The sequence below is a fragment of the Tympanuchus pallidicinctus genome, unplaced genomic scaffold, assembly GCF_026119805.1.
Source record: "Tympanuchus pallidicinctus isolate F22 unplaced genomic scaffold, pur_lepc_1.0 scaffold7, whole genome shotgun sequence".
In the NCBI taxonomy this organism is placed as follows: Eukaryota; Metazoa; Chordata; class Aves; order Galliformes; family Phasianidae; genus Tympanuchus; species Tympanuchus pallidicinctus.
This window is the reverse complement of record NW_026294791.1, coordinates 28,766,660-28,791,703: the sequence shown is the minus strand read 5'-3', so window position 1 is coordinate 28,791,703 and position 25,044 is coordinate 28,766,660. Positions and strand designations below refer to the sequence as shown.

At 41.0% G+C, this 25,044-nt stretch overlaps 1 protein-coding gene across 1 annotated transcript; it reads left to right on the top strand.

Moving 5' to 3' along the window:
* The first annotated feature begins 6,838 nt into the window (after positions 1–6,838).
* Positions 6,839–25,035, top strand: PRG4 (proteoglycan 4). The gene is made up of 12 exons (XM_052666767.1): positions 6,839–6,928; positions 7,412–7,414; positions 10,726–10,842; positions 12,130–12,222; positions 16,047–17,345; positions 17,727–20,768; positions 21,441–21,530; positions 21,696–21,835; positions 22,461–22,617; positions 23,474–23,653; positions 23,868–23,993; positions 24,932–25,035. Exons 1-12 carry the CDS (start codon positions 6,853–6,855, stop codon positions 25,033–25,035), a joined length of 5,427 nt encoding a protein of 1,808 aa, XP_052522727.1. The 5' UTR covers positions 6,839–6,852.
* Positions 25,036–25,044: the final 9 nt, after the last annotated feature.

Below are 25,044 nucleotides of genomic sequence, written 5' to 3'. Positions count from 1 at the left end.
CTATCCTTCATGTTTTCTCGACAGAATTGGTAAGCTCAAAAATTCAATGATTTTGTACATATTCTGAAACTCCTTTAGAATGGGAAATGACTTCACTTTTACATTTGTCCTGGGAATTTGTAAGCATTGTCATGTTTAAAATCTATCACATACAGGGAAAGAAACATGTTGTATTCTTCGTAGTATTTTCACTAAATAGTAAATTAAAAAGAAAGAATACATTACCACAGTATCTAATTTATTTATCTAATATCTTTAGGCATATGTGTTGATGTCAGGTCTTTTTACTTTAAATGTCTTGTGATTTCAAATTAAAACATATTGATTCAGGACAAATACAATACTTTCACTGGAGGTCTTTCTTTATCTGCAAGCACAACTTGTGCATCATTGTTAATTTCTAAGATGAATTTCAGAAATTGAGTGTAGTCCACCTTCTTTAGCTGCTTCATCCTGATGTCTGTGCTAATAAATCTTCCTAGTGGTAGATGTCAAACCTTACAGATACCAAAGACCACTTCAAAAGTTTGGAACTCACCTAGATTATGAACTCTCTACCATGAAACATGATCTCTTGTTACCATCAATCCAATACTCAGATGTAATGTGCCTGTGAAATATATAGAACAGGTGTTAATTCACTCTAAAATTAAATGGTTCCTAATCCAATTGTGATTTTAACCCTCCTCTTTTTTAACAGGTAAAACAAGACTTTTTCGCACACTACCCACTGTAACTCAGTTACAAGACTCATTCCTTTGAGAATAAAAGTAAAACACTGGTTTTGCCTTGCCCAAACCCTACATCTGTAGGCCCTTGATAATGTATCTACTGATTTATTGAATTGTTAGATCCTTGAAACTTTATATCTGGAGATCAATCCCTTTAAAAAAGTCACATGCATGGCTATGGTGCACATCTGCCTGTGTTTACTGTTTCTTAAAGTGGTAAATGCCTAAATACTAATTCTAACTCACATCCTTACATTAGCATCACTTATATGTCCAACCTTTACAGAAAGGAACACAGCAAGTAATTTGAAAACACAGACTGAAGCTGAAACATAAATTGAACATTACAGAAGTACACTGAAACACCATGACTGAGCATTTACTCAGTTAGCCGTAAAGTAGGATCTCACTGGCACAAACTCAAAAAAACTGTATTTTACTTGGCAGGTCAGTTCCCACAGTAAAACAGAACATGTCCGTGAATCCCCAGTACTCCTTTTAGGCTTTTAGTGTCTCTAGTACCTGAATAGAAAAGCAGCTGTTCTGAGTGCAAATATATATTCAGTAACATCAATATATTTATCAATCCCTATTGCAAATGGGATTAAACAGTCTCTGCCAGAGACACACTCCTAAAATTGAAAGCCACAGAGATGAATCACTACGTTCTTATAATCTCAATTTAATCCAAAACATAACCTTAAATTGAAGTCTAGATGTGGAATGAATCATTAAAACACAATCTCCTCCACCCATGCCCCCCTATAGAACCATAGAATGGTTTGGGTTGGAAGGGACCTTGAAGATAATCTATTTCCAACCACCCTTCTACAGGCCTCCTGCTGTAATCCCTGCAACTGCCAGTCCCATTTAACACTTTGAGCTTTAAAAAATTGTCAATGGAGTTCTTGGAAATTTTATCATTCTAAAGCATGACCCATCCTCAAGCATAGCTGCATCTGGGGAAGGATATGAAAACAACTTAGATCCCCAGCCCTGATTGCAGCTTCTAGTTGTGGCAGCCCATACTATAAAAGTGAACAGTCCAGGGGAGGCAAAGAACTGAACTCCTTGTCAGGACCATTCCTGCAGCCATCTATTTGTGCCCGTGACAGTCACGTAATTTAACAGACTTCCAGGTTTCTAACAAGTAATACTCACTTCACTTCTAATTTCAGATGAATGATATGCAAACAGACACCAATGTCTATAAATTTCCTGACAGAGCAGAAAGATACAAGCAAGTAAATCTAGTTATTTTTCTCATTTTGCCCTGCAACTCCCTCAGAATGCCAGGCGAAGAGGCTTGCCTTTGCTGCCAGTTATTCCATCAGATTTAGAAAAGCACTGCACAACCTGTGCTGTAATACAGCTTCACTGAATAATTTATGTTTTTGGAATGATCTTATTTGTTGCAGGCATCTGCTGCAGAAGCCTTCCTTACTTAAGATAATGCCAATTCTTGTACTCTATGTTATATTTTTCTACCTAACAAAATCCTAGTCCATTACATTTATTTGTTTACTTAATAAAGAACTGTTTTATTCAGTAAAATCTTTTCAAAAGTGGTATACTTGCACAGTTAGACTTTCCCCTTAAATACAGACATTTAAACAGATATTTTTGCTTCAGTGTATGAGGCAAAATCTTGAGCGTAAAGGAAATTATTTATAGTAGCCTGAGTGAGATGTTTAAGGAAGATGATTCTTTGTGTAACAGGAAAATTACTTCACACTAAGTCTGAGAGTAGAACAAAAACTTGCAGTGCTGTCCCAGATTCTTTTGCTGACACTTCGCAAAAGCCATGTAAAGAGTGGTGTTTGGTTTTGGGAATCTTTAATAACAATCCTGTAGATGGGGATGAAATCACTACAGTCTGAAATAATTTTCTGCGTCCTTCATTCACAAGTTAAACAAGAGCCTCTGCTCTTTCAGCTTCTGCAGTTTAATTGGGAACTCCCTTTTCAACTCTCCCAAGTTTACCTTTCTCCTATTCCACTCACCTCTCTCATGTTTGTTTTCCTTATAATTCTGGTCATCTGCAATCCTCATGTCAGCCAAACCTCTTGTGATTTTTTTTTCTTCCTGTAGCTGCATCTTGCTTTCTTCCTGCTTTTATTCAGTAGAAGAGCTATTTCATATGTACCTTACTGAAAAAGAACAAAAAATATGGAAAGCAATTCATTTTGTGAGACACTTTGAATGAAGCAATAGCCACTTTTTAGTCTGTCTTGATTGAAATCAATAACCATTTCATCAGACTAACTAATATGCTTGGAAATAAAGGGAAGATTAATAGCTGTGATTTAGTAGCATCCTGCCCCTGCACTGTCAGACACTGTCCTTTGGAAGATTTCCCCAGTAACTTTCTGACATGGAACTGCCCACTTGCACGACTCAGTATGCATTCACACAGAATGTGATCCCAGCCTAGTTCAAGTAAATACACACTCTAGCTTTGAGACAAAATTCTGTACGTTTCTTCCAGAGGAAAGATTTAGGATCTTCAGAGACTAATTATAATAGCTATTGAGTGATTATTAGAGATAAGGTTTCAGAGAAAATCAAGTTATGTATATCTCCATGTGTAACAGCCAGCAGATTGGCTTCCCCTTGTTCTGCCTCTCAGGATATTCAGTAATGTCTGCAGCTGTGAGAACTACTACAGGGTCTTCTGGAATAAAAGCTGTTCTCCTACTGATCTCAATAGTCCTATAAAAATAGCACAGACACCATGCAGATTTCAGTCTTCATCTTCCATCTATTGTTACTGCCTCACCTGATGTCGCTGTGTGGAAAAATACTTCTCACAATACTCCTATATCACAGAAAAACAATGGTGTTAATATTCTTAAAAGTATTCTTAACAGTCATTAAGTCAGTATATTTAAGTGTTTTTCAAAGTTAAGTATTTCTTTTTCTTCCTTTTTTTTTTTTTTTCTTTCCCCTAGAATCAAATAAAATATGCAAATAAGATGTAACCAGTATCTGTAAGGACAAGGTGATTGATCATAAAAGGTAACAGAAGGAAATTTCCCTTGGTCAGTTGCCAGTTGCACAGAAGAATTAATTTGTAACCCCATGCCCTTCCCACGTTAGGGCTTCTTCCTTCTCTGCATCATTCTCCTTCCTCTCCCCACCAAGAAAGAAAGCAAAAGTGTTCCTGGATTCTTCATAATTCTTCTTCTTAGGAACTAATTTAATTCAACTCTTGTCTAATTTTTCAGTTACATTTCTTATATGATTCCTACTATGTAAAGATTAAAAAGGGGTACACTAATCAGTGAGTATTCAGTAGATAAGCACTACCCTAAAAACATTCTCTTTTGTTTTCTCTTCACTTGCTGTACTGTTGCTCAGCTGTTTCTCTGTATGACTCCTGCTGGCACATTCCTCCTGCTAGTGCAGCCACCTGAGTTCTCACAGGGATCCATAATGTTCCAAACGTAACTTTTATTTTTAATGTTTTTAATTTAAAAAAATATTTTTAATAAAAAGAAATTGTACTTTGAGGATACTAATGGGTTAACACTGGGGATCAATAACAAGACCGACAAGCAATAAAGCATGAGTCAGACCAGACTCAGACTGACACCATGACCATTTTCTTGGATCTTACTGGCATATATTTTCTGCCTGAATCTCAGAGGATATGAGCACAGCCCAGAAAGCACTATCATGAGTGTAACTGCCTGATGAACTTCAGAAAAAGCCAAGACCTGGAAAGGCGTAAGAATATAGCTGAGTAATGGGCATCAGCATGTGGGTTTCGTTAGTCAAAAATTAAATACAAAAAATAGTGCTATAACTGTGATGATTTCAGTGTGCAAAGCAATTTATTTTATTTTCAATGTGCTCAGTCTGTGAAGCTAGGAAATATAGATAACATTTGGGATACGCATAAAAATATTTCATCAAGGGCTTATGCTGCCTGAAGACTTTGTCTAATTAAATTACTGCTCAGCTCATATCTACCCAATAGAACTAATTATAAGGTTTTATATATTTTGCCTGAAAGACAAAGCAAACATTACTTTTCAGAACGTTACAGTGTAGAGATAAAATGTTCATTGAAAATGTTGGCTTTCTGACCAAGTAATACTCTTCAAAATCATTTACTTGATTTGAGCCCTTTTATAAAAACTAGTCTGTTCTGAAATTCAAACAAACAAACAAACAAACAAAAAACAACAAACACAACAAAACCATTTTCTGTCAAATTGGATTGGGCAGGGTGGTTAGCTGGAAATGTTTTCCTTCAAAGTGGTTTAAAGCAGCGTAATGCTGTGAAGTTGCTACGTAAATTAAATGAAGCCATAGAGTGGGCACATTCTGTAGAGGTCGAGTACTAGGTTTTTATAATAGTGAATGGAGACACACCAGTTGACACCAGTTGACACACCGGTGTTTTAGCTTTAAAAGCCTACATTCAAAAGTAACCAGTATGATGAATGAGGAAGGGTTTGCTGATATCCCTAGTGACACATGTACAGCTTGTCCAGAACATGAAAATCACCTGACAGTTCAAGATAGCTTTGTGTGATTAATACTCTCCTTTGAGAAAGTTTTGAATAGAAAGCTAGTTTTTCAGGGGCTCCAAAGGCCTGACAACAGAAAACTGTAATTTAGAGTATAGTAATTACATGGAATACAAGAAATGCAGCATTTTCAGGTGGAGTCTTTTGCCACTTTTTTTACAAAATGAAGTGAAATTCCTCTTGTAAAACAAAACCAGACAAATAGATATTACATGTATGCCAATTCTTAAATGCTAGTCCTTGACAGCACCAGATCTGTTGCTACATTTAAATATTTAATTTTTAAATGTCATTTAGACATTCAGGTTTCCAAGAAGCGTCCTTTAGCTCTGGGCATTACAAGTAGCCAGCCATTCCTAATACTCTGAATAGGAAATGGATGATCACAAAGGCTTTTAGAACAGTTTAATGTCTCTTCCATTCATTTTTGATGTTTTGCATAGAATAGATAGAATCAATTTGAGATTTGACTAAATTGCTTGATTTCTAGCCAACACCTTGGCAACATTTCTATTCAGCTCAGGGGAAAGTAGCACACATTCAGTGCACAAGTGGTGAATTATATATTGTTGAATGAATTGATCTTGAGTATTTTTGGAGAAGAAACACCATCAGTAGCAGATAGTACTGCATAATTTTAGGTTACTGTCACCCAAGCTTCTTTTGACAGGAAAGAAAATATACTCAGCATTTGCCTATAATGATTTTTTATTGCTACAATAATACCTAATATGTTCCAGATACATTCAGGACAATTTGTTCATTTCACTCAGTGATCAAAATGTGTTTTGACTAGTAAGTCTCTGTTTATTTTGTTCAGTAATCTTTTTTCTTAATGGGAGTGTTTTCCAGATGTTCTGTTAGTCTAGTCATCTGGGATCTCTTCCAATACATGTGGAAAGTCTGCTGTCATAGGCTGTCATTGGCAGTTATGTTTAACAAGCAGACTAATCAGTTCACCCTAGCGTAGTTATAAAGTGATATATAAGGCATCTGAAGCATCCCTCAGAGCAGGCACATTCTTCGTTAGGTAAGTGTAATTCCCTTCTCTACTCAGAGCATTCTGATGCAAAGAAAATGATGGGCTGCAGCAGAAAGAACAGACTTTTTCCTTTTTGAGAGAGATTTACTTTTGTCATTTCATTTGTCATGCTTAAGCACTAATATTTTGATGACGGATTATGTTTATAAAAATATGCTGATTAATCACTCTTTTGGCAGTATTGATTTTGGTTCTAGATTTACCTTTATCAGTATTGTAGTCTTAGAGACTGGTGTACCAAACTCCACCCATTTCAAACGAGGAGACTGACTTCAGATCCCATTTGTTAATAATGAATATTCCTAGTCTTACTGAAAAATTTAGCAGCTAATCAGCTACTATGAGAGGGTTTAAGGAGTAATTATAAATTACCAACTTCTCCTGGAGTAATTTTAATGTGAGCTGTATGTTGCAATGAAACTCGTGTTCTGTATAAAGATATGCATTTCAAGTTTAACAAATTGATTATTAAAAAATACAAGAATTGCATGTAATTATGTGAAATGATTTCTTTTTAGGGATGATGTCGTACCTGAAAGTAATGATCATATGGAACATAGTTTACATACCCCTGGTGATCCTTTCACTGTCCCTGATTCAAGGAGTGGCTTCTCAAGGTACTGTAACATCCGGTTGAAGGGAGGCTGCCAAGGAGATCTGAAAAATGATAAGAAAGCTTCAAAATGAAGCTTTGAATTTATCTTCATAAAAATACTAAGCTGTAAAACATTTTTTTTTTCACACGCAGTCATTATGATTCAGTTTTATCTTCACTGAATAATTTCATAAATTAATTTTGGTAGACCACAGTCCTATGTTTTTGAGAAATAGCATATGTATGAATATTAGGCAAGATTCATATGAATTTACGTCTCTTCCTGCAGACATATTCTACTGATCCTGTTGTCCTTCTGCTGATATATTTAGCAGAAATGATTGGCCATATACTTCAAGGAAGAATTTAGAATTATAATATCCATAAAATTGAGATAGAAATACCTAAACAGGATGGGATGGGGAAAGGAATGTGCACGTGGGACTAAGTCCTTTGCTTGTAAATGCACAGGCTGATTTTGGCAATTGCATGTACAATACTGCAGATCGTAATTTACTCTCAAAGCTCTGCAGTTGCCTTCTAACTGAACAGCCCCATAAAGAAGGAATGGAAGGACCAATAGCCTGGCAAGCCCCCTGCTGTGCTTCTTCTCAAGGGGCTCTGAAGTGGTTACACTGATAACACAGTGTATCACTGGCTTGTGAAACACATTTTACTGCGCAGGTGAGCAGCTCACCAGGGCTCAGCAGATGTCAGGCAGTACCCGCAGGGCAGCAATGTCTGGCTCTGCTCCCCCTGAGGTCGTTGGGTGCCTTCATACTATTTCCACCAAAAATCAGATTCTTGCCAAGAGCAGCTGTAAGCATTGAGATGTTTTCCATCCTTCACTACTGAATTGCTGAAAAATCTCAATGCAGGTTCACAGGTTCAATCTTTTGTTATGCTATGTTCTACCTCCACATGCACAGTGTGTGTACAGGTAGAAATGGTTGTCTTTGATGTTGTGTTGTGTTACATGTTATTCCTTGTTGTTTCTTTGTTGTTCCTCGATGTTTCAGCTGATTACCCAAAGTCTGTTGTAGCTCGCTGATTGTTCAGCTTTTTGTTTGTATTTAGGGACACTCCACTTGTGGTCCTACATTTCCAGAAGAAGTGATAAAGCATCACATTAGTGGGAGATTCAGGTAGGAGGGGGAGTAAGCCCAGGTGAATATCTGATACTTTGGAAGCAGATATCTGCTGTCTTGCTTGCCACCTGTGGCCTGCACCACATATTTATTATCTGGCATTTTGCAGCACTGCAGCAGTCAAGCCGTATTGCCAGTGTGAAATAAGCACCTAGGTTATTCTGCTAGTAGCAACCTTCTCATTAGTAAACAGGAGCACTTTGTAGAATGCTGCAGGACCAGATCTCAACTTCTCCTAGCCTCAGGATGAGCACCAAATTCTTCTCTGACTTTGGAGGAAAAAAAAGCAAAAAACAACCATGTGAAGGGCAGGCTTAAAAATGGCTCTGGGGACCTATATTTATAAGGGCAGTGCTCACTATTTAAAACTTGAGCTGATTTTATTACAAAGAACATTACCAAAGTAAAAATCAGGCAGGCCTAACATATCTGTCAGGTACACTGGTGCAGGTACACTTCTGTGGCCATGCTTAGACTGTATTAAGTTAGAAAATGAAACGACATAGTGCCTGATACATTGCCTCAGATAAATTGGAACAAGTCTGAATGCCATAACCAGTGCAGCCGTGTCACCGAACTGGTCCTCAGGATCCTCTGATCTTTAGGAGAAACAGGACAAACCAGACAGAGCCCATCTCTGCTACCTGCTCTCTGGCCAGCCCAGGGATCAGCTCTGATCTGCAGGACTTCCAAACGGGCTGCACTGGCTCACAGCTTCCATTGCTCTGAATAAAGAAATGGCATTCTTCAGGGAAACTTAAATCTTCCTGCTTTGCCATTCAGTTTCCTCACATACCACTTCAGTTTGGCAATGTTTACATGTGTCGTGTGATTTTAGATTTATGGAGCTGTACAGGGAGATGTGGGGAAAGGTATTCTAGAGAGCATGTCTGCCACTGTGATTATAGCTGCCAACACTACAAGGAGTGCTGCCCTGACTTCAACAAAGTCTGCACAGGGGGTAAGTTCCCAAACATAGCCAGCTCCTATCAGCAAAGGCTTCTCCTGCTTGCACCAGCCTATATCCTCTGAATGCTTAGACTCTTTTTTTCAGTTTGCTCATCCTTGTGCTCCTCTCATCTATGTATAATGCTCCCCCTCAAAAGCTTGGTGATAACCTCTCACAGCCAATTCAATGAAAATTTTGCATCTGCAGGTCGTCACCAAGAAAAGGAGTTTGCTTTTTGGAAGAACAGAGCAAGAGAGGGATTTTCCCTATTGCTTGTTATCTCCTCCTTTGTGCACTTGTACTGTATTTGTTTGTCTGTAATATTTAACAACAACAACAAGAAAAATTAAAAATAAGTTCAGGTAAGAAGGAAAGTTTCAGGATCTTCCAGAGAAAATTTTTTAGGGAGTCCCACCCAAATTTAAGAGGAATGGAGTCTGTGAGGAGTCAGAGGAAGTCCTGACAGAAACTGAGTGGATCAGAACTGTGGCTGGAGTGTGATGGATAAGATGAATGGACATGTATTAGTATGTGTGAAATTTATGACTGTATGGCATAAAAAAATACAGATACTTCAAACTTGTTCTTCTGGAGAAGTTCTCAAATTATTTTCATATGCATTACCCATATGTCAAAAAATAGCAGGGTTTTAGATAAGCATAGCTGCACTACAGCATAATTCCAGTAAGACTAAAGGTGTGAGACCAAGATTCAAGGTCTTAGATTTAGCAGTACAGGTTAACAATTTTAATGCAGAAAAAGCATTACCTAAAATGATAATTCTTTAAAAAATAAAAACCATTTTTGCTCAGGCACGTGGAATTAATCCACTGCATCAGCAGAGCACTCCCCTGCTGGTCTAAAGCTGTTCCGATCCTGCCTATGCAGTAATCATAACTTTGCTAGATAATTACTTAATTGTAAAATACAACTCTATGCAACAGATCATATGATAATTTTGGAAATACCAAGTAATGGTTAATTCTTAGCTCCATTCTATGAGATGCTAAGCATCCTAAACAAACAAAAAAAAAACCCACCCCCCAAAATATCCACTTTAGGTCTAAAGTATTCCAGTGCAGTACACCAACAACTAAGATGCAGTACTTGCACACTGACAACTAGTGCAGTCAATCACAACATATGTAGGCCCTATTCCTTTTCAGAAATGCTTTGGTAGACACACCACTGTTGATGCAGAGAAGTGCCCCAGTGCAAATCCTTTTTGAAAATGTGGCTCAAAATTATTTTCTTACTGATTTTAACCATCATTCTTGAAACAACTTCTGTGTGATCAGGGAAACAGCACACGTCCAGAGAGGCTGTGGAGTCTCTTCCCTGCAGATCTCCAAAACCACCTTGATGTGGTCCAGCGTGCCCAGCTCTGGTGGCCCTGCTAGAGCAGGGGACGATGTGACCTTCAGAGGTCCCTGACAGCCTCAGCCGTCTCTGGTTCTGTCAAGTCTTCTGTGATGGGACCTATCTAAAGTGAGCTCCATGGTTATGTTTTAATTCTGCCACAGATCCCAAGCAAAGCACTGTTCTGGTTACGTGGCCTGATCCAAAATTCATTGCAATTAATCACACAATCAAATTCTGGGTCAGACCAGAATAATCACATAGGAAGCTGGTCAGCTTAAGTCACTGTAGAAAGGTCCCAGTGTCACAATATGAGCTGCACAAAAGTATTAACTCCATTGTTTGTTCTGCCTTATGTAACAGTCTCCTGCAAAGGACGTTGCTTTGAAGTCTATCAAAGAGGAAGAGAGTGCGACTGTGACATAGACTGTAAACGATATGGAAAATGCTGCCCAGACTACGAAGAACACTGTAAAGAATGTAAGAAATTTCTTAATCACAATGTTTTCCCAATATATATATAAATTTAGATACCTTGGGCAGCCATAAAATGTGGACCACACAGACTTTGTTCTGGTTATTATCCACCTTCTCAGGTGAATCTTACCATAAAATTAATCCAATCCTACTGTTGGCCAGTACACCTAAAGTATGGCTGTCCCAATCCCCAGGTGCACAGCAGTTTATACTGAAATAGATTCTGTTCTGAGCACTCCTGACTGAATGTGCAGAAGAAGATAAATGTCTTGAGGTGAATTTGCTGTCTTTGAGGCTGTTTAAAACCTGCTTTTCTCAGCTGTTGTGCCAGGATGCCACCTGATTTAAGTGATATTATCTACCATTTTGTCAGTGATTGCATTCCATCTTATTTTCCTTCTTGCTTTTTAATCCCTGTGATAAAACCCCTTCAGTTAGAGCAAGATTCCCCAAGGGTTACAGGTGTAACACTGGGACTGCGAGGGGTGTAGACAAAATGGAAACACCTCACTCAGAGCTGCTGGTTGAGCAGATCTCTCTGTGACTCAGAAAGAGATAGCAACTCTGCCTTTGAGAAAAGCATGGCCTGCTGGCTTGGTAGTGGCTCTGCCCCAGGCAGGAATGCACATGGGTCCCACAGGTCCCATCCAGCACCACACAGCAGCTTTCCACAGTGACAGCAGCCACTGCTACTTTGGTTTGCTGTTAATTTTTGTCAAACCAACAACAGATATCAACACAAAACCAAATGTTCCCAAATCCGCTCTGCTCTCTACCAACATTTAAATGATCTTGCTGTCTGTGAGTAACTAAGAAACCTGCTAAAGTCTTTGGAATGATGCTATACCTCATTGTAATTTATGTATTTGTAACCAAAAGAGATGTTTCTGCCTATAGCAGGGGATTGGAACTAGATGAACTTAAAGGTCTCTTCCAACACAAAGCATTCTATGATTCTATGATTAGACAAGTTCTCAGAGCATAGAACTCCACTTAGTATTCATATTCTTCTCACCTGAAAATTCCTTTTAGCTTGGAATGCCTCACCTCTCACCTCTGGGAAAAAGATTGCTCAGGTCTGTGATAAGCACTTAGGGATCCCCAGAGTATTTTTCTCTTTTCCATTTCTCTTTTTCCCAATAATGCCCTAAAAAATCCCACGGACAATAAATAATATATTTAAAAAAATGGATGTGGAGAAGTATCATTGAAGTTGTGTACCACAGTACCACCTGCTTACAACAAACATCTCAATGCGATCCCATTAACAAACTGTGTCGTTTCTTTCAGTACACACAGAAAAGCCAGTGCCCAAGACTCCTCCCCTAAATAAATCGACGTCCAAAAGGTCATCTACAGATGAGCAAAAGAAGCCAGAGGAAGGTAGGAAAGGATATGAATGAAAAAGGGTGGGTGTTATATGGAGGGACATTAGAGACTGTTTTTCTGCTCTGGAAATAGAAAAGTGATGTGAGACATTACCCACCTTGGAACCACTCAGAGTATAAATTAATTACCTCACCTACATTTCAAGAAAGACTCTACTGACTTTGCGGAGTTTGCTTAAGACATGTTGGGGTGTGGTGACATCCCCTGTGCCCTTATTTGATTTCCACACATATCTTCAATAAGATAACACACCACTGTCAGTTTTGGACAATATCCACTGCAGGAACAGACAGGGTGCTGTATTCTGGGACAGTGAAGATCTGGCAGAACCAGAACAGACAAACAGGTTTCTTAAGCTTTAACCAAGTCAGGCGTCCTGCAGCTTCAGAAAACACACATAACTTATTTTCTTCTGAATGGAAAACATGCCATGTTCCTGTGCTCTTTGATACTCTATTCCAGCATTATTAATGCTAACTTGGGAGATCCCTTTGAACTTGAAACCTTGAAGTTATAACAATGAAACAAGGCTTGTAAGTCAACACTGGCCAATAGCTTAGCCCTTAGTTTGTTTTTCAGTTTTGACTATTTACCTTTCTGTTGTGGAAATTTCCTGTTGCAAAGTCAATCTAGAAGGTTAAATGGAACAAAATTAAGGAAAAGTAGACAACAGGACCCCACATGACTGTTGGTATTTCAGATATATTGGGTAGGATGAAATCCTATTCTGTAATGCTCTGCTCACACTGCACTGTCTCTGTAGGGATTATTTCTCATACTGTAAAGTCCTCAGTGCTTCCAGCCTGCTGAGAGACTGTCAGCAGCAGCTCAGATCTCGAAATACCTTTTTTAGGGGATTTGTTCAAAACAATGAGGTCCAAAGTCACGTCATGCTGCTCCTGATATTTTCAGATTTTCAAGAACCAAGTGTTAATTTGGTTGTAATGTCTGTAATGGCAGACATTTTTTGTCAGTTTCTGCTGAATCTATCTATATTAATAATTTGACCCAGGTTTGTGTAGCTACCTATAAAAGTAGAGTCTTAAAGCTGCACGTCACAAAGAGGAAAAATACCAAAGACACAACACAGGAGATGTTACTAGGTATCTGTATTCAGAAAGTTCCTTTTCCTCCTGTTCCTGTAGCTCTCTCCACAAGGTCTAGGACACAGGTGCAGGCTTTATTAAGGAAAAGAGAATAAATCAAAGGAACTGATTGTGAAGTATCCTATTAAAAGAACTATATTTTATAATGTAGGTCCTCTTCCATGAAAAAAGATAGAAACGTTATATGGCTTCACATATAAACACAATTTTAAATCTTTCCTATTGAATTCAGAGTCACTATGGGTTAATCTATGGAAGTCCAATCTTTTGGCTTTCCTGGGCAGCACTGAATGAAGAGGAATTGTACAGGGCTGCATTTATGGAGGTTGCTCTGAAAATAATGCCTTCTGATCACTTCCTTGGAATCTATAATCAATACAGAGAGCATAACACTATTAAATAGAGCAAATTTTCAGCTACAAAATGCTCTTCAGCACTGTCACCACTGTTGGCTAAGAAGTTTCAGCGGTGATGAACAAGAAATGCATGCTATACATGTAAAAATCTGCACCAGTGGAAGTGACTCCCTGCTTAAATTCATCACCCACCCCTCACTGCACTCACATCCACTGATTGGTCTCCATAAATGTTCAGCAAGTGTCAATGAATGACAGTTTTTTTCTTCATGAAAAAATTCAGTTCCACCACTTGGCTTCATATGTACTTCAATATCAGATGTCGTTCTCTCAGATTACCCCTCTGCTGCCAATCTGTTGCATGGTAGCAAAATGTAATGGAATCTTGGTGAAAAGGTTCAACCTTTAATGCCACAACACCCACCTATGATGTCGTGGGAAAATAAAATAAAATAGGAAGCATTACTTTCAGAGCAGCCCTCATAAAGTATATAATATAGTTAATGTATATAAGTAACAAAGCTTATTTTATTTTTTAAATTATTTTCTTTTCACTAAAACATATAAAAAAGAGAAAAAAAAAGAAAAAAAAAGAAAAAAAAAAAAGCATAAAGCTAGTGGAATATGTGACCCGGTTTTTGTGAAACCAGTGGTTCAGCAACAGTGGTTACAATTCATATTGAGTTCTGGAAGTGCTCATCAGAGACTTTTGATAAAATGCTAATCTTCCTAAGCTTCATTCTTGAAAATAGTTGTTCACAAGTGTGTGTACAGCCAAAAAGTTATTATATGACTGAGGCACGATTGTGAAGCTAGAGGTATTTCTTTCTGGTAAGAGAATCACAGAATCACAGAATCACAGAATTGTAGGGGTTAGAAGGGACCTCCAGAGCTCATCTAGTCCAACCCCCTGCCAAAGCAGGTTCCCTACACCAGGTAGCACAGGTAGGCATCCAGGCAGGTCTTGAACATCTCCAGAGAAGGAGACTCCACCACCTCCCTGGGCAGCCTGTTCCAGTGCTCCGTCACCCTCACTGTAAAGAAGTCCCTTCGCACATTTGTGCAGAACTTCCTATGCTGCAGTTTCCGGCCATTTCCCCTTGTCCTGTCACCATTCACCACTGAAAACAGTCTGGCCTCGCCATTCGGCCCCCCACACCTTAGGTACTTATAGACCTGGATCAGGTCCCCTCTCAGTCTTCTTTTCTCAAGGCTGAACAGACCCAGCTCACTCAGCCTTTCTTCATAGGAGAGATGCTCCAGGCCCTTCACCATCTTCGTGGCCCTCTGCTGGACTCTTTCCAAGAGATCCCTGTCTTTTTTGTACTGGGGAGCCCAGAACTGGACGCAGTACTCCAGATGAGGCCTTACCAGGGCAGAGTAGAGGGGGAGGATCACCTCCCTCGATCTGCTGGCCACGCTCTTTTTAATGCATCCCAGGATGCCATTGGCCCTCTTGGCCACAAGGGCACACTGCTGGCTCATGGCCACCCCGTGGTCCACCAGGACACCCAGGTCCCTCTCCGCAGAGCTCCCCTTCAGCAGGTCATCCCCCAGCCTGTACTGGTGCATGCAATTATTCCTCCCCAGATGCAAGACTCTACACTTGCTTTTGTTAAACCTCATCCGTTTTTTTTCTGCCCAGCTCTCCAGCCTGTCCAGGTCTCGCTGAATGGCAGCACAGCCTTCAGGCGTGTCAGCCAATCCTCCCAACTTCGTATCATCAGCAAACTTGCTGAGGGTGAAAATCCATAAACTGATTCACCACAACTTGAATTAGCACTGCACTCTACCCTCCCTGTGCCTTGCATTCACCCCAGATGGGGTTCATAGTACACCGATGTTCAATTGGTGCTGAGTGATGGTTATGTGCACGGGGCTGGGCTGGGCTGTGCACAGCAGAGACATAATGGCATGGGGCAGCCACATGGTGAGCTGCGCTGGTGTCGGTGGGACATGCCTGGGTTAATCAATGCTACTAGTTAAAATCTAGCTGCTGCAAAGTCCCAGACATACAAAAAAAATTCACTGTACAGGTTAGTTCAGCTCTTTTAAAGAACGTATGTTTATGACTCTATGAATGTATCTTTTCACTTGTTGTAACAGGTATCTAACGTAGGTTTCAATGCACTTTTACAAACCGGCAAAAAACAATGGAGGTTTCAACAGCTGTAACACAAATTAAATACAGATTTACACAGAAAGCTTTTTCTTTTTTTCAGCAAAGGCTATGAAAACAATGTACTATTGCTATTCATAAGACAAGAAGCTATTTTCTATCAGTGTAGTAAAAAAAATAAAAAAATGTGCATGCATTGCAATTCCTATGCCATAAAATATGTTTTTCCTCTTACAGATACTGGCACTGTGACCAGTCCTCCCCCAACAACTCCCAAAGATGAAGAGACAACGGCTGAACTCACGGAATCACCAACAACACCCAAACCTGAAGACACAACCCCAGAAGCCACTGAGGCACCAACAACACCCGAAGAAGAAGAGACAACACCTGAAGCCACTGAGGCACCAACAACCCCCAGAGAAGAGACAACCCCTGAGGCCACTGAGGCACCAATAACACCCAAAGAGGAAGACACAACCCCTGAAGCTACTGAGGCACCAACAACACCCAAAGATGAAGAGACAACACCTGAAGCCACTGAGGCACCAACAACACCCAAAGATGAAGAGACAACCCCTGAAGTCACGGAAGCACCAACAACACCCAAACCTGAAGACACAACCCCTGAAGCCACTGAGGCACCAACAACACCCAAACTTGAAGACACAACGCCTGAAGCCACTGAGGCACCAACAACCCCCAAAGAAGAAAAGACAACACCTGAAGCCACAGAGGCACCAACAACATCTAAAGCTGAAGACACAACCCCTGAAGCCACTGAGGCACCAACTGCTCCGAAAGATGAAGAGACAACGCCCGAACTCACGGAAGCACCAACAACACCAAAAGCTGAAGACACAACACCTGAAGCCACTGAGGCACCAACAACCCCCAAAGAAGAAGAGACAACCCCTGACGCCACTGAGGCACCAACAACACCCAAAGAGAAAGAGACAACGCCTGAACTCATGGAAGCACCAACAACACCCAAAGATGAAGACACAACGCCCGAACTCATGGAAGCACCAACAACACCCAAAGATGAAGACACAACCCCAGAAGCCACTGAGGCACCAACAACCCCCAAAGAAGAAGAGACAACCCCTGAGGCCACTGAAGCACCAACAACACCCAAAGAGGAAGACACAACACCTGAAGCCACTGAGGCACCAACAACACCCAAACCTGAAGACACAACCCCAGAAGCCACTGAGGCACCAACAACACCCGAAGAAGAAGAGACAACACCTGAAGCCACTGAGGCACCAACAACCCCCAGAGAAGAGACAACCCCTGAGGCCACTGAGGCACCAATAACACCCAAAGAGGAAGACACAACCCCTGAAGCTACTGAGGCACCAACAACACCCAAAGATGAAGAGACAACACCTGAAGCCACTGAGGCACCAACAACACCCAAAGATGAAGAGACAACCCCTGAAGTCACGGAAGCACCAACAACACCCAAACCTGAAGACACAACCCCTGAAGCCACTGAGGCACCAACAACTCCAAAAGAAGAAGAGACAACACCTGAAGCCACTGAGGCAGCAACAACTCCAAAAGAAGAAGAGATAACATCTGAAGCCACTGAGGCACCAACTGCTCCAAAAGATGAAGACACAACCCCTGAAGCCACTGATGCACCAACAACACCAAACGAAGAAGAGACCACCCCTGAGGCCACTGATGCACCAACAACCACCAAAGAAGAAGACACAACCCCTGAAGCTACTGAGGCACCAACAACACCAAAAGATGAAGACACAACCCCTGACGCCACTGAGGCCCCAACAACTCCGAAAGATGAAGAGACAACGCCCGAACTTACGGAAGCACCAACAACTCCAAAAGATGAAGAGACAATGCCTGAAGCCACTGAGGCACCAACAACTCCAAAAGAAGAGACAACACCTGAAGCCACTGAGGCTCCAACTGCTCCAAAAGATGAAGAGACAACTCCTGAAGCCACAGAGGCACCAACAACACCCGAAGAAGAAGAGACAACACCGGAAGCCACTGAGGCACCAACAACACCCAAACCTGAAGAGACAACGCCTGAAGTCACTGAGGCACCAACAACACCCAAAGAAGAAGAGACAATGCCTGAAGCCACTGATGCTCAAACAACTCCAAAAGATGAAGCGACAACCCCTGAAGTCACGGAAGCACCACCAACACCCAAACCTGAAGAGACAACCCCTGATGCCACTGAGGCCCCAACAAATCCAAAAGATGAAGAGACCACGCCCGAACTCACGGAAGCACCAACAACACCAAAAGCTGAAGAAACAAACGCTGAGGTCACTGAGGCACCAACAACACCCAAAGATGAAGAGACAATACCTGAAGCCACTGAGGCCCCAACAACTCCAAAAGATGAAGAGACAACGCCCGAACTCACGGAAGCACCAACAACACCTAAACCTGAAGACACAACCCCAGAAGCCACTGAGGCACCAACAACACCTAAACCTGAAGACACAACCCCTGAAGCCACTGAGGATGCACCAACAACCCCCAAAGAAGAAGAGACAACCCCTGACGCCACTGAGGCACCAACAACACCCAAAGAGGAATACACAACATCTGAAGCCACTGAGGCACCAACAACCCCCAAAGATGAAAAGACAACACCTGAAGCCAATGAGACACCAAGATCCAAAGAAGAGACAACCCCTGAAGTCACAGAAGCACCAACAACACCAAAAGAAGAAGACACAACCCCTGAGGCCACTGAGGCACCAACAACTCCAAAAGATGAAGAGACAATACCTGAAGCCACTGAGGCCCCAACAACTCCAAAAGATGAAGAGACAACGCCCGAACTCATGGAAGCACCAACAACACCTAAACCTGAAGACACAACCCCAGAAGACACTGAGGCACCAACAACACCCAAACCTGAAGACACAACCCCTGAAGCCACTGAGGCACCAACAACACCCAAAGATGAAGAGACAATCCCTGAAGCCACTGAGGATGCACCAACAACCCCCAAAGAAGAAGACACAACCCCTGAAGCTACTGAGGCACCAACAACACCCAAAGAGGAAGACACAACATCTGAAGCCACTGAGGCACCAACATCCAAAGAAGAGATGACCCCTGAAGTCACAGAAGCACCAACAACCCCAAAAGATGAAGAGATGACCTCTGAAGTCACTGAGGCACCAACAACACCCAAGTCTGAGGACACAACCTTGGAAACCACTGAGGCACCAACAGTCCCCAAAGTCAAAGAGATGACCTCTGAAGCAATGGAGGTCACAACAACCCCCATAGTGGAAGAGACAACCCCTGAAGGCACTGAGGCACCAACAACCCCCAAAGTCACGGAGACAACCCTTGCAGCCACAGAGTTCCCAACAACCTCAAAAGCTGATGACACAACCCCTGATGCCCTTGAGGAACCAACAACCCCCAAAGCTGAAGACACAAACCCTGCAGCCACAGTGGCTGTGACTACTCCAAAAGCTGAAGAGACAACCCCTGCACGCACAGAAGCTCCAGCAACTATGAACGTCAAAGAGACAACCCCTGCAGCCACTGTGGCCTCAACGACTCCCAAGGCCAAAGAGGCAACCCCCAGAGCCAAAGAGACTACAACCCCTGAAGTTGCAGAGACAACCCCTGTTGCCACAAAGGTACTGACAACCTCCAAAACCAAGGAGTCAATCCCTGAGGCAACAGATCCTCCAACGACCCCTAAAATGAAAGGAACAACCCCTAAAGGCACAGAGAGACCAATAGCACCTAAATCTGAACAGAAAATCCCTGAAGCCACAGAAGCACCAACAACCCCTAAAGCTGAGGAGACAACCCCTAAAGCCACAGAAGCACCAACAACCAAGGTTGATTCTCCCACCACTCCCAAAGCCGAGGAGAAAACTGCTAGTGCCACAAAGGTGTCAACAATCCCCAAAGAGAAAGAAATAATGCCTAAGGTCACAGATGCTCCAATATCCCTGTCTGACTCTCCCACCACTCCTGAAGTTGAACTTTCTACACCTGCACCCACAAATGTTAAACAAGGCACAACTACTATATATAGCAAACTAGTAAGTATAACCGATAAAAGTGACAGAACAACAACTAAACCTATTATGACCCCGGTAACCATGGAGTCCTCAACTAAAAAAGGAACAACCACGGAGAAAAAGGAAGTAACAATACCCAAGAAAGACAAAACTACTGTGCTTAAAGACATGTTGAAAGGTAGAAGAACTACTGTAACTACTCTGGATGCAACCCCTGCACCCAGTCAAGCTGTTAGTACAACAGCTGAATTAGAAGCAACTACTACATACAAAAAGGCTGCAACAGCAGCTACGGAAGGAGAAGCAACCCCAGCTACACAAGACAAAACTCCCACACCAAAAGAGACTTTACCATCTACAGCTAAAAGAGAAGAACATGCTGTGGGAACCATAATTGTAACAACATCAGCAGCTACAAGCATTATACGCAAGCCCACTATGCTGCCAACAACTGCCAAAACAGATTCAACTCCCAAACCCAGGGAGATTGTGACAACAACTAAAAGAGACACAACTATGGAAACTACACCGGCTGTACCAGCAGTTGCTGAGTGCATCATTCCCTCTAAAGAGACAACAGCTGGTGAAAAAGAGTTGACCACCCTTGCGAAGGAAACTAGCTATACTACTGAAAAAGAAACAGAAGATGCCCCTGGAAAGTCCCCTACCCTTGACAAGAAAGAAGAAACTACAGTGATCAGAGGTAGAACAACAACAGATAAAAAAGACACAATAGAAGAAATGTTTCTTGTTCCTAGAGGGACATCCAAGCCAGCTATACGCTTCCAGGAGATTACTGACACACATGATGAGCCCTCTCCACCCAGCCCTAAAACCATGCCAGTAGAAGAGCCTGAGATAAACAAGCCTTTAATACAAACTGCAGACTTGCCAGTTTTATCTGGAGGAGCAGAAAGTAAGTGTACAAAACCAGAGAGCACAGCAAAACTTGTGAGTAAAGGATGTGCAACTTTCTAATTAGACCATGTCAGCATCCTGAATGGGTAGTACTTGATTTTTCAGTAACTTTTTTGATGTCCTCACTATGTACCATAGTAAGATACAGTGCAGAAGCTCTTGGGCACTTTTAGATCCACTGATAAATATATATGTATATAAATACAAATAGGTCTTTTGCATGAAAATACTTGGGATTCTTGTTGAAAAGATATCCTTCCTTTACATTTAACTGAAATAAATGCACTCTGTAAATGCACTCTAAAGAATGAAGGATGGAGTCTTGTTAGGGAAATTTGGAGTAAGCATCCGTAAGCATGAAGGAATTGAACACAAGACGCAGCATGTGAAGCACCTATAGACCTTTATCTGAATTATAGGTACTGAGGTAAACAACAAATTACAATAACTGCATGTAGCTGTGTAAAGAGCTGGTCTTACGTTCCTTGGAGGAAAACACAAGATTAAACTTTTCAAGAATATATCCTGAGCAAGGCCCAAAGAGAGCCCTGAACTTGGTCCTACAGACAAAAAAGTACACTTAACTGTGGTAGCGCTGTTTCAGACGATGGGGGAGGCAATGTACTTTTTGTTAAAAGAACCAACCATCCCGAGACACGCTGTTTTGCAGTGGGGAAGGCCAATGAGAAGGACCTGTGCAGTGGGAAGCCAGCAGATAGCATGGTCGCCCTGCCCAATGGAACCCTGGCCGTCTTCAGAGGTACGCAGGCCCCATGCCCTCCATTGGCCTCACTGTTGCCTGAGGGGCAGGAGGTGCAGGAGACATCTTCCCCTCCTTCCTTCCCCTCCCAAGCTTTTTTCCCTGCTTTTTTCGCTATCTGGCCATGTGCTTCATGGTGCAGGCCATGATTCCTCCCCCCTGCAGGTCACTACTACTGGCTGCTGAATGGCAGGACACCACCAACAACCAGTCCCCAGAGGATCAGTGTAGGCTGGGGCATCCCGTCCCCCATTGATGCTGTCTTCTCCAGATGCAACTGTGATGGCAAGACCTTCTTCATCAAGGTGGGAAAAGTAGGGAGGCTTTGAAGCACAGACCTGACACATAATGTGGCTGTTCAGTGCAACCTTGTGCTCCAAGGCCACGTTGCTCATTTTGTAGAACATTCAGCATTTTCACATGTGAAATTAAGTGAAGTGAAACTTTTCCCATGTTCCATCGCCCCTGCCTTGGCACTGTGCTTCTCAGAATGCCAAATTCCATGCTTACTGATCAACTATCTACTCCAACACTCCCCTATCTGCCCCTCTCTCCCCCCCCCCCCGCCCCAAACCTTTAAAATGCAGTTATTCCATTGAATCTTTCCTTTGCCCAAAGATGACCAGGTTTGCTCCCAATACTTTCCCCATCCATAAGGAATGATAGATGCATGTCTAATTAAGAATGTTATACAGTTAGAAAGCAAGTTGTTCTGCTTAGCAATCGTTTCAGATAATTTCTGAAACACTCTCCTCCTGCTTAAAGGCACTGCTAAATTAGCATTGTAGTTGTTTGTTTTTAGCAGCCCCTAAATACAAGGACAACAAGGTGGTTCTCAAAATGCTTGCATTTACTGCAATTACTTTTGACTGGAGCCCAGTTACCAATAATGAATTTCCTCTCAAGTTCATATTTTGCTTAAATCACTAGGGTCCTCTATACTGGCGTTTCACTAATGGTGTAATGGATAAAGGCTATCCCAAACCTCTCACAAATGGATTTGCAGGGCTAAGTGGGAAAATAAGGGCAGCCCTCCCAGTGGCAAGTTACAATGGCAGACCAGAATCTGTTTATTTTATCAAAAGAGGTAAGTCTCATATTTCAGATGTTCACAAATGATCAAAATATACTTGAAGTGCATTAGTGAGGAATACAACAGTTACTCACTGATAGGCATATCTCTTTCAAAAACAGACATCTAAGTGAATATCAGAGTACACTTGCTAGTCAAAACACAGCCTGAGGCTTTAAACATCTCTAAGTTCTACAAATTTTTAAGTGCTTTTCAAAATATATCAGATTGCATGAGATTACATCTCAGAAGACAAATGTAAAGATAAGTTTTATCTGATAGGAAAAAAAAATCAGTCTTAAATTAATCAAAGGAAAGGCTTAAATAACCTTTTTAGTTCAGAACTAAAGCATGGAAATTTACCTCTGTTCTTTCATTCTTAACTATTTATCCTGTTTCAAATGAGCATAGTTTCCTTACTGTGTATGTACGATGTATGGCAACAGAAGAACTGTTTTGGGAACAAAAGAAAGCTTAGGATAATTAAATACAAGTCCTTTTCTGGACTCTAGCCTTCCCATTACCTACCCCAAAGAGATGGTCTCACGCTGGTCTTGATAAACAGGTACGATGGCAATCAAAGTAGTTCCCTTGGAACTGTACTTACTACAGTAATGTTAATGAAGCTGTTGGAGTTATTACTACATCTAGAAGTGTATGATGGATTTAGAGAGCAAGGCTTTTACATTAGATTGTAGGAACGAATATAAAAAGCTGCAAGTTGCAACATCATTAGACAGCTGTAGGAGTATCAAAGTGGTACTGTTTTCCTACCCACTACAAAAATACTACCCAACATCACCATCGTTATCAAGCTGGCTTTTTTTTTTTTCTTCTTTTTTTAAACATATTAAACCAATGTCTGTTTTAGATGGCAACATGCAACAGTACGTATACAGGCAAGAACCAGCCAGGAAGTGCCAACGGAAAGCACGCATTACTATAAGATACCCAGCTTTTGTCCCAAGACTTGTAATAAGGAGACGCTTTCAACGTGCAGTAGGAATGCCAACAGTTATTCAGACTGTCAGAATCAATCCATACCAATCTGGTAACTGATGTTTATTCTTTTTTTTTTTTTTTTAAAAATACAACCATTGTAATCTTTGTAGCTTCTGAAATGTAACATTGTTCCATTTTTTTCCTAATATAATACTTCAGTTTTTTCTCAATCTAGTAATTGTTGTTTGATCTAGATAATACAAGTAGATGATAGCTTTTGGCAGACACACTGTGACACTTCCTAACTTTTCTTTTGCTTGCAGGAGTTTTGCGCAAGGAAATTAAAGTGACTGCCTACTGGAGAGGGCTCCCCAAAGTAGTTCATTCAACGATCTCAGTACCCAACTACAATAAACCAGATGGCTACGATTATTATGCCTTCTCTTACAGTAAGTTAAAGCTAACACAAGTTACTCTATTTAAAAAGAGTAAGGAGCGAATGAGTAGGCAAGAAAGAAACCTCTGAGCTCTCTAAAGCACAGTTACAACTTGTGATTCTGCATCACTAATTTTGAGCAAGCACTACTGAAAAGCCCTGAGAAATAAAATGTTGCCTGTCACTGAGAGATATTTCTATTCAAAAATCAAGTTACAGAACTATGAGCAATGAGGTACAATAATTCAAACTGTACAGTTGTGGAGGAATGCATTGTCCTAGTATTTATAAAAAGAGAAAATCTTGTCACTTAAATGAGCAATTATGTATCAAAATCCTTGGACCATTACACATTGATAGATTTTTCACTGGCAACATGAACCATTTGATTTCCCAGGAAATAATACTTCTAGTTCCAGTTTAAGAAGATCTTTCTCCTTCAGCCAGGATCAGATAAAAACATTTCTTGAAATTTTCTTGGTTAACCAGTGGAAAAAAAAATTTAGAAGTATTAGACACATATCCAAATACAGGAGGATACTAAAATAAGTTCCTGCCAAAATAATTTGATAACTTTTACGTAATTACACTCAGAGACCACAGAAGTTCCCACTTTCACAACTGGTGCAGGACTGTTTTGTTTCTAGTTTGTTTGGTTTCTCAATTCTTAAAAATATTTCTGTGTTCTAGCAGTGCTGGCGTCTCCTGTATTCCTTATTCTTGCGACAGACTTAATTATTAGTGGTATTGTGGAAATTAAATTTAGCTAAACAATGATCTGCATGTCAAAAAAGTTGAGGATAAAAATGGATTTTTACAGCTTTTCAAATCCTTGTATAGATATGGAATGAAAATCTACTATTCATGCTTAACAAAATTAAAAGGCAGGCTTTAATTTCAAGATTCTTTCTGTAGCTTATGAAATTTAATTCTAATGTCTATTCATTTCAGATCGGTACTACAGTCTGGATGTGGGCAAAAGAATAGCAAGACCTGTAACTGCTCTCACAGGAAAGACTGTATCTAAAGACTGGTACAACTGTCCTGAAAAGTGATGCAGAGCA

Coding starts and splice junctions, on each gene's coding strand:
- PRG4 (XM_052666767.1), top strand. CDS start 6,853: ATGATCATATGGAACATAGTTTACATACCCCTGGTGATCCTTTCACTG. Junction 21,531..21,695: donor AACCCTGGCCGTCTTCAGAG/GTACGCAGGCCC, acceptor TCCCCCCTGCAG/GTCACTACTACTGGCTGCTG. Junction 22,618..23,473: donor TGTTTATTTTATCAAAAGAG/GTAAGTCTCATA, acceptor TGTCTGTTTTAG/ATGGCAACATGCAACAGTAC.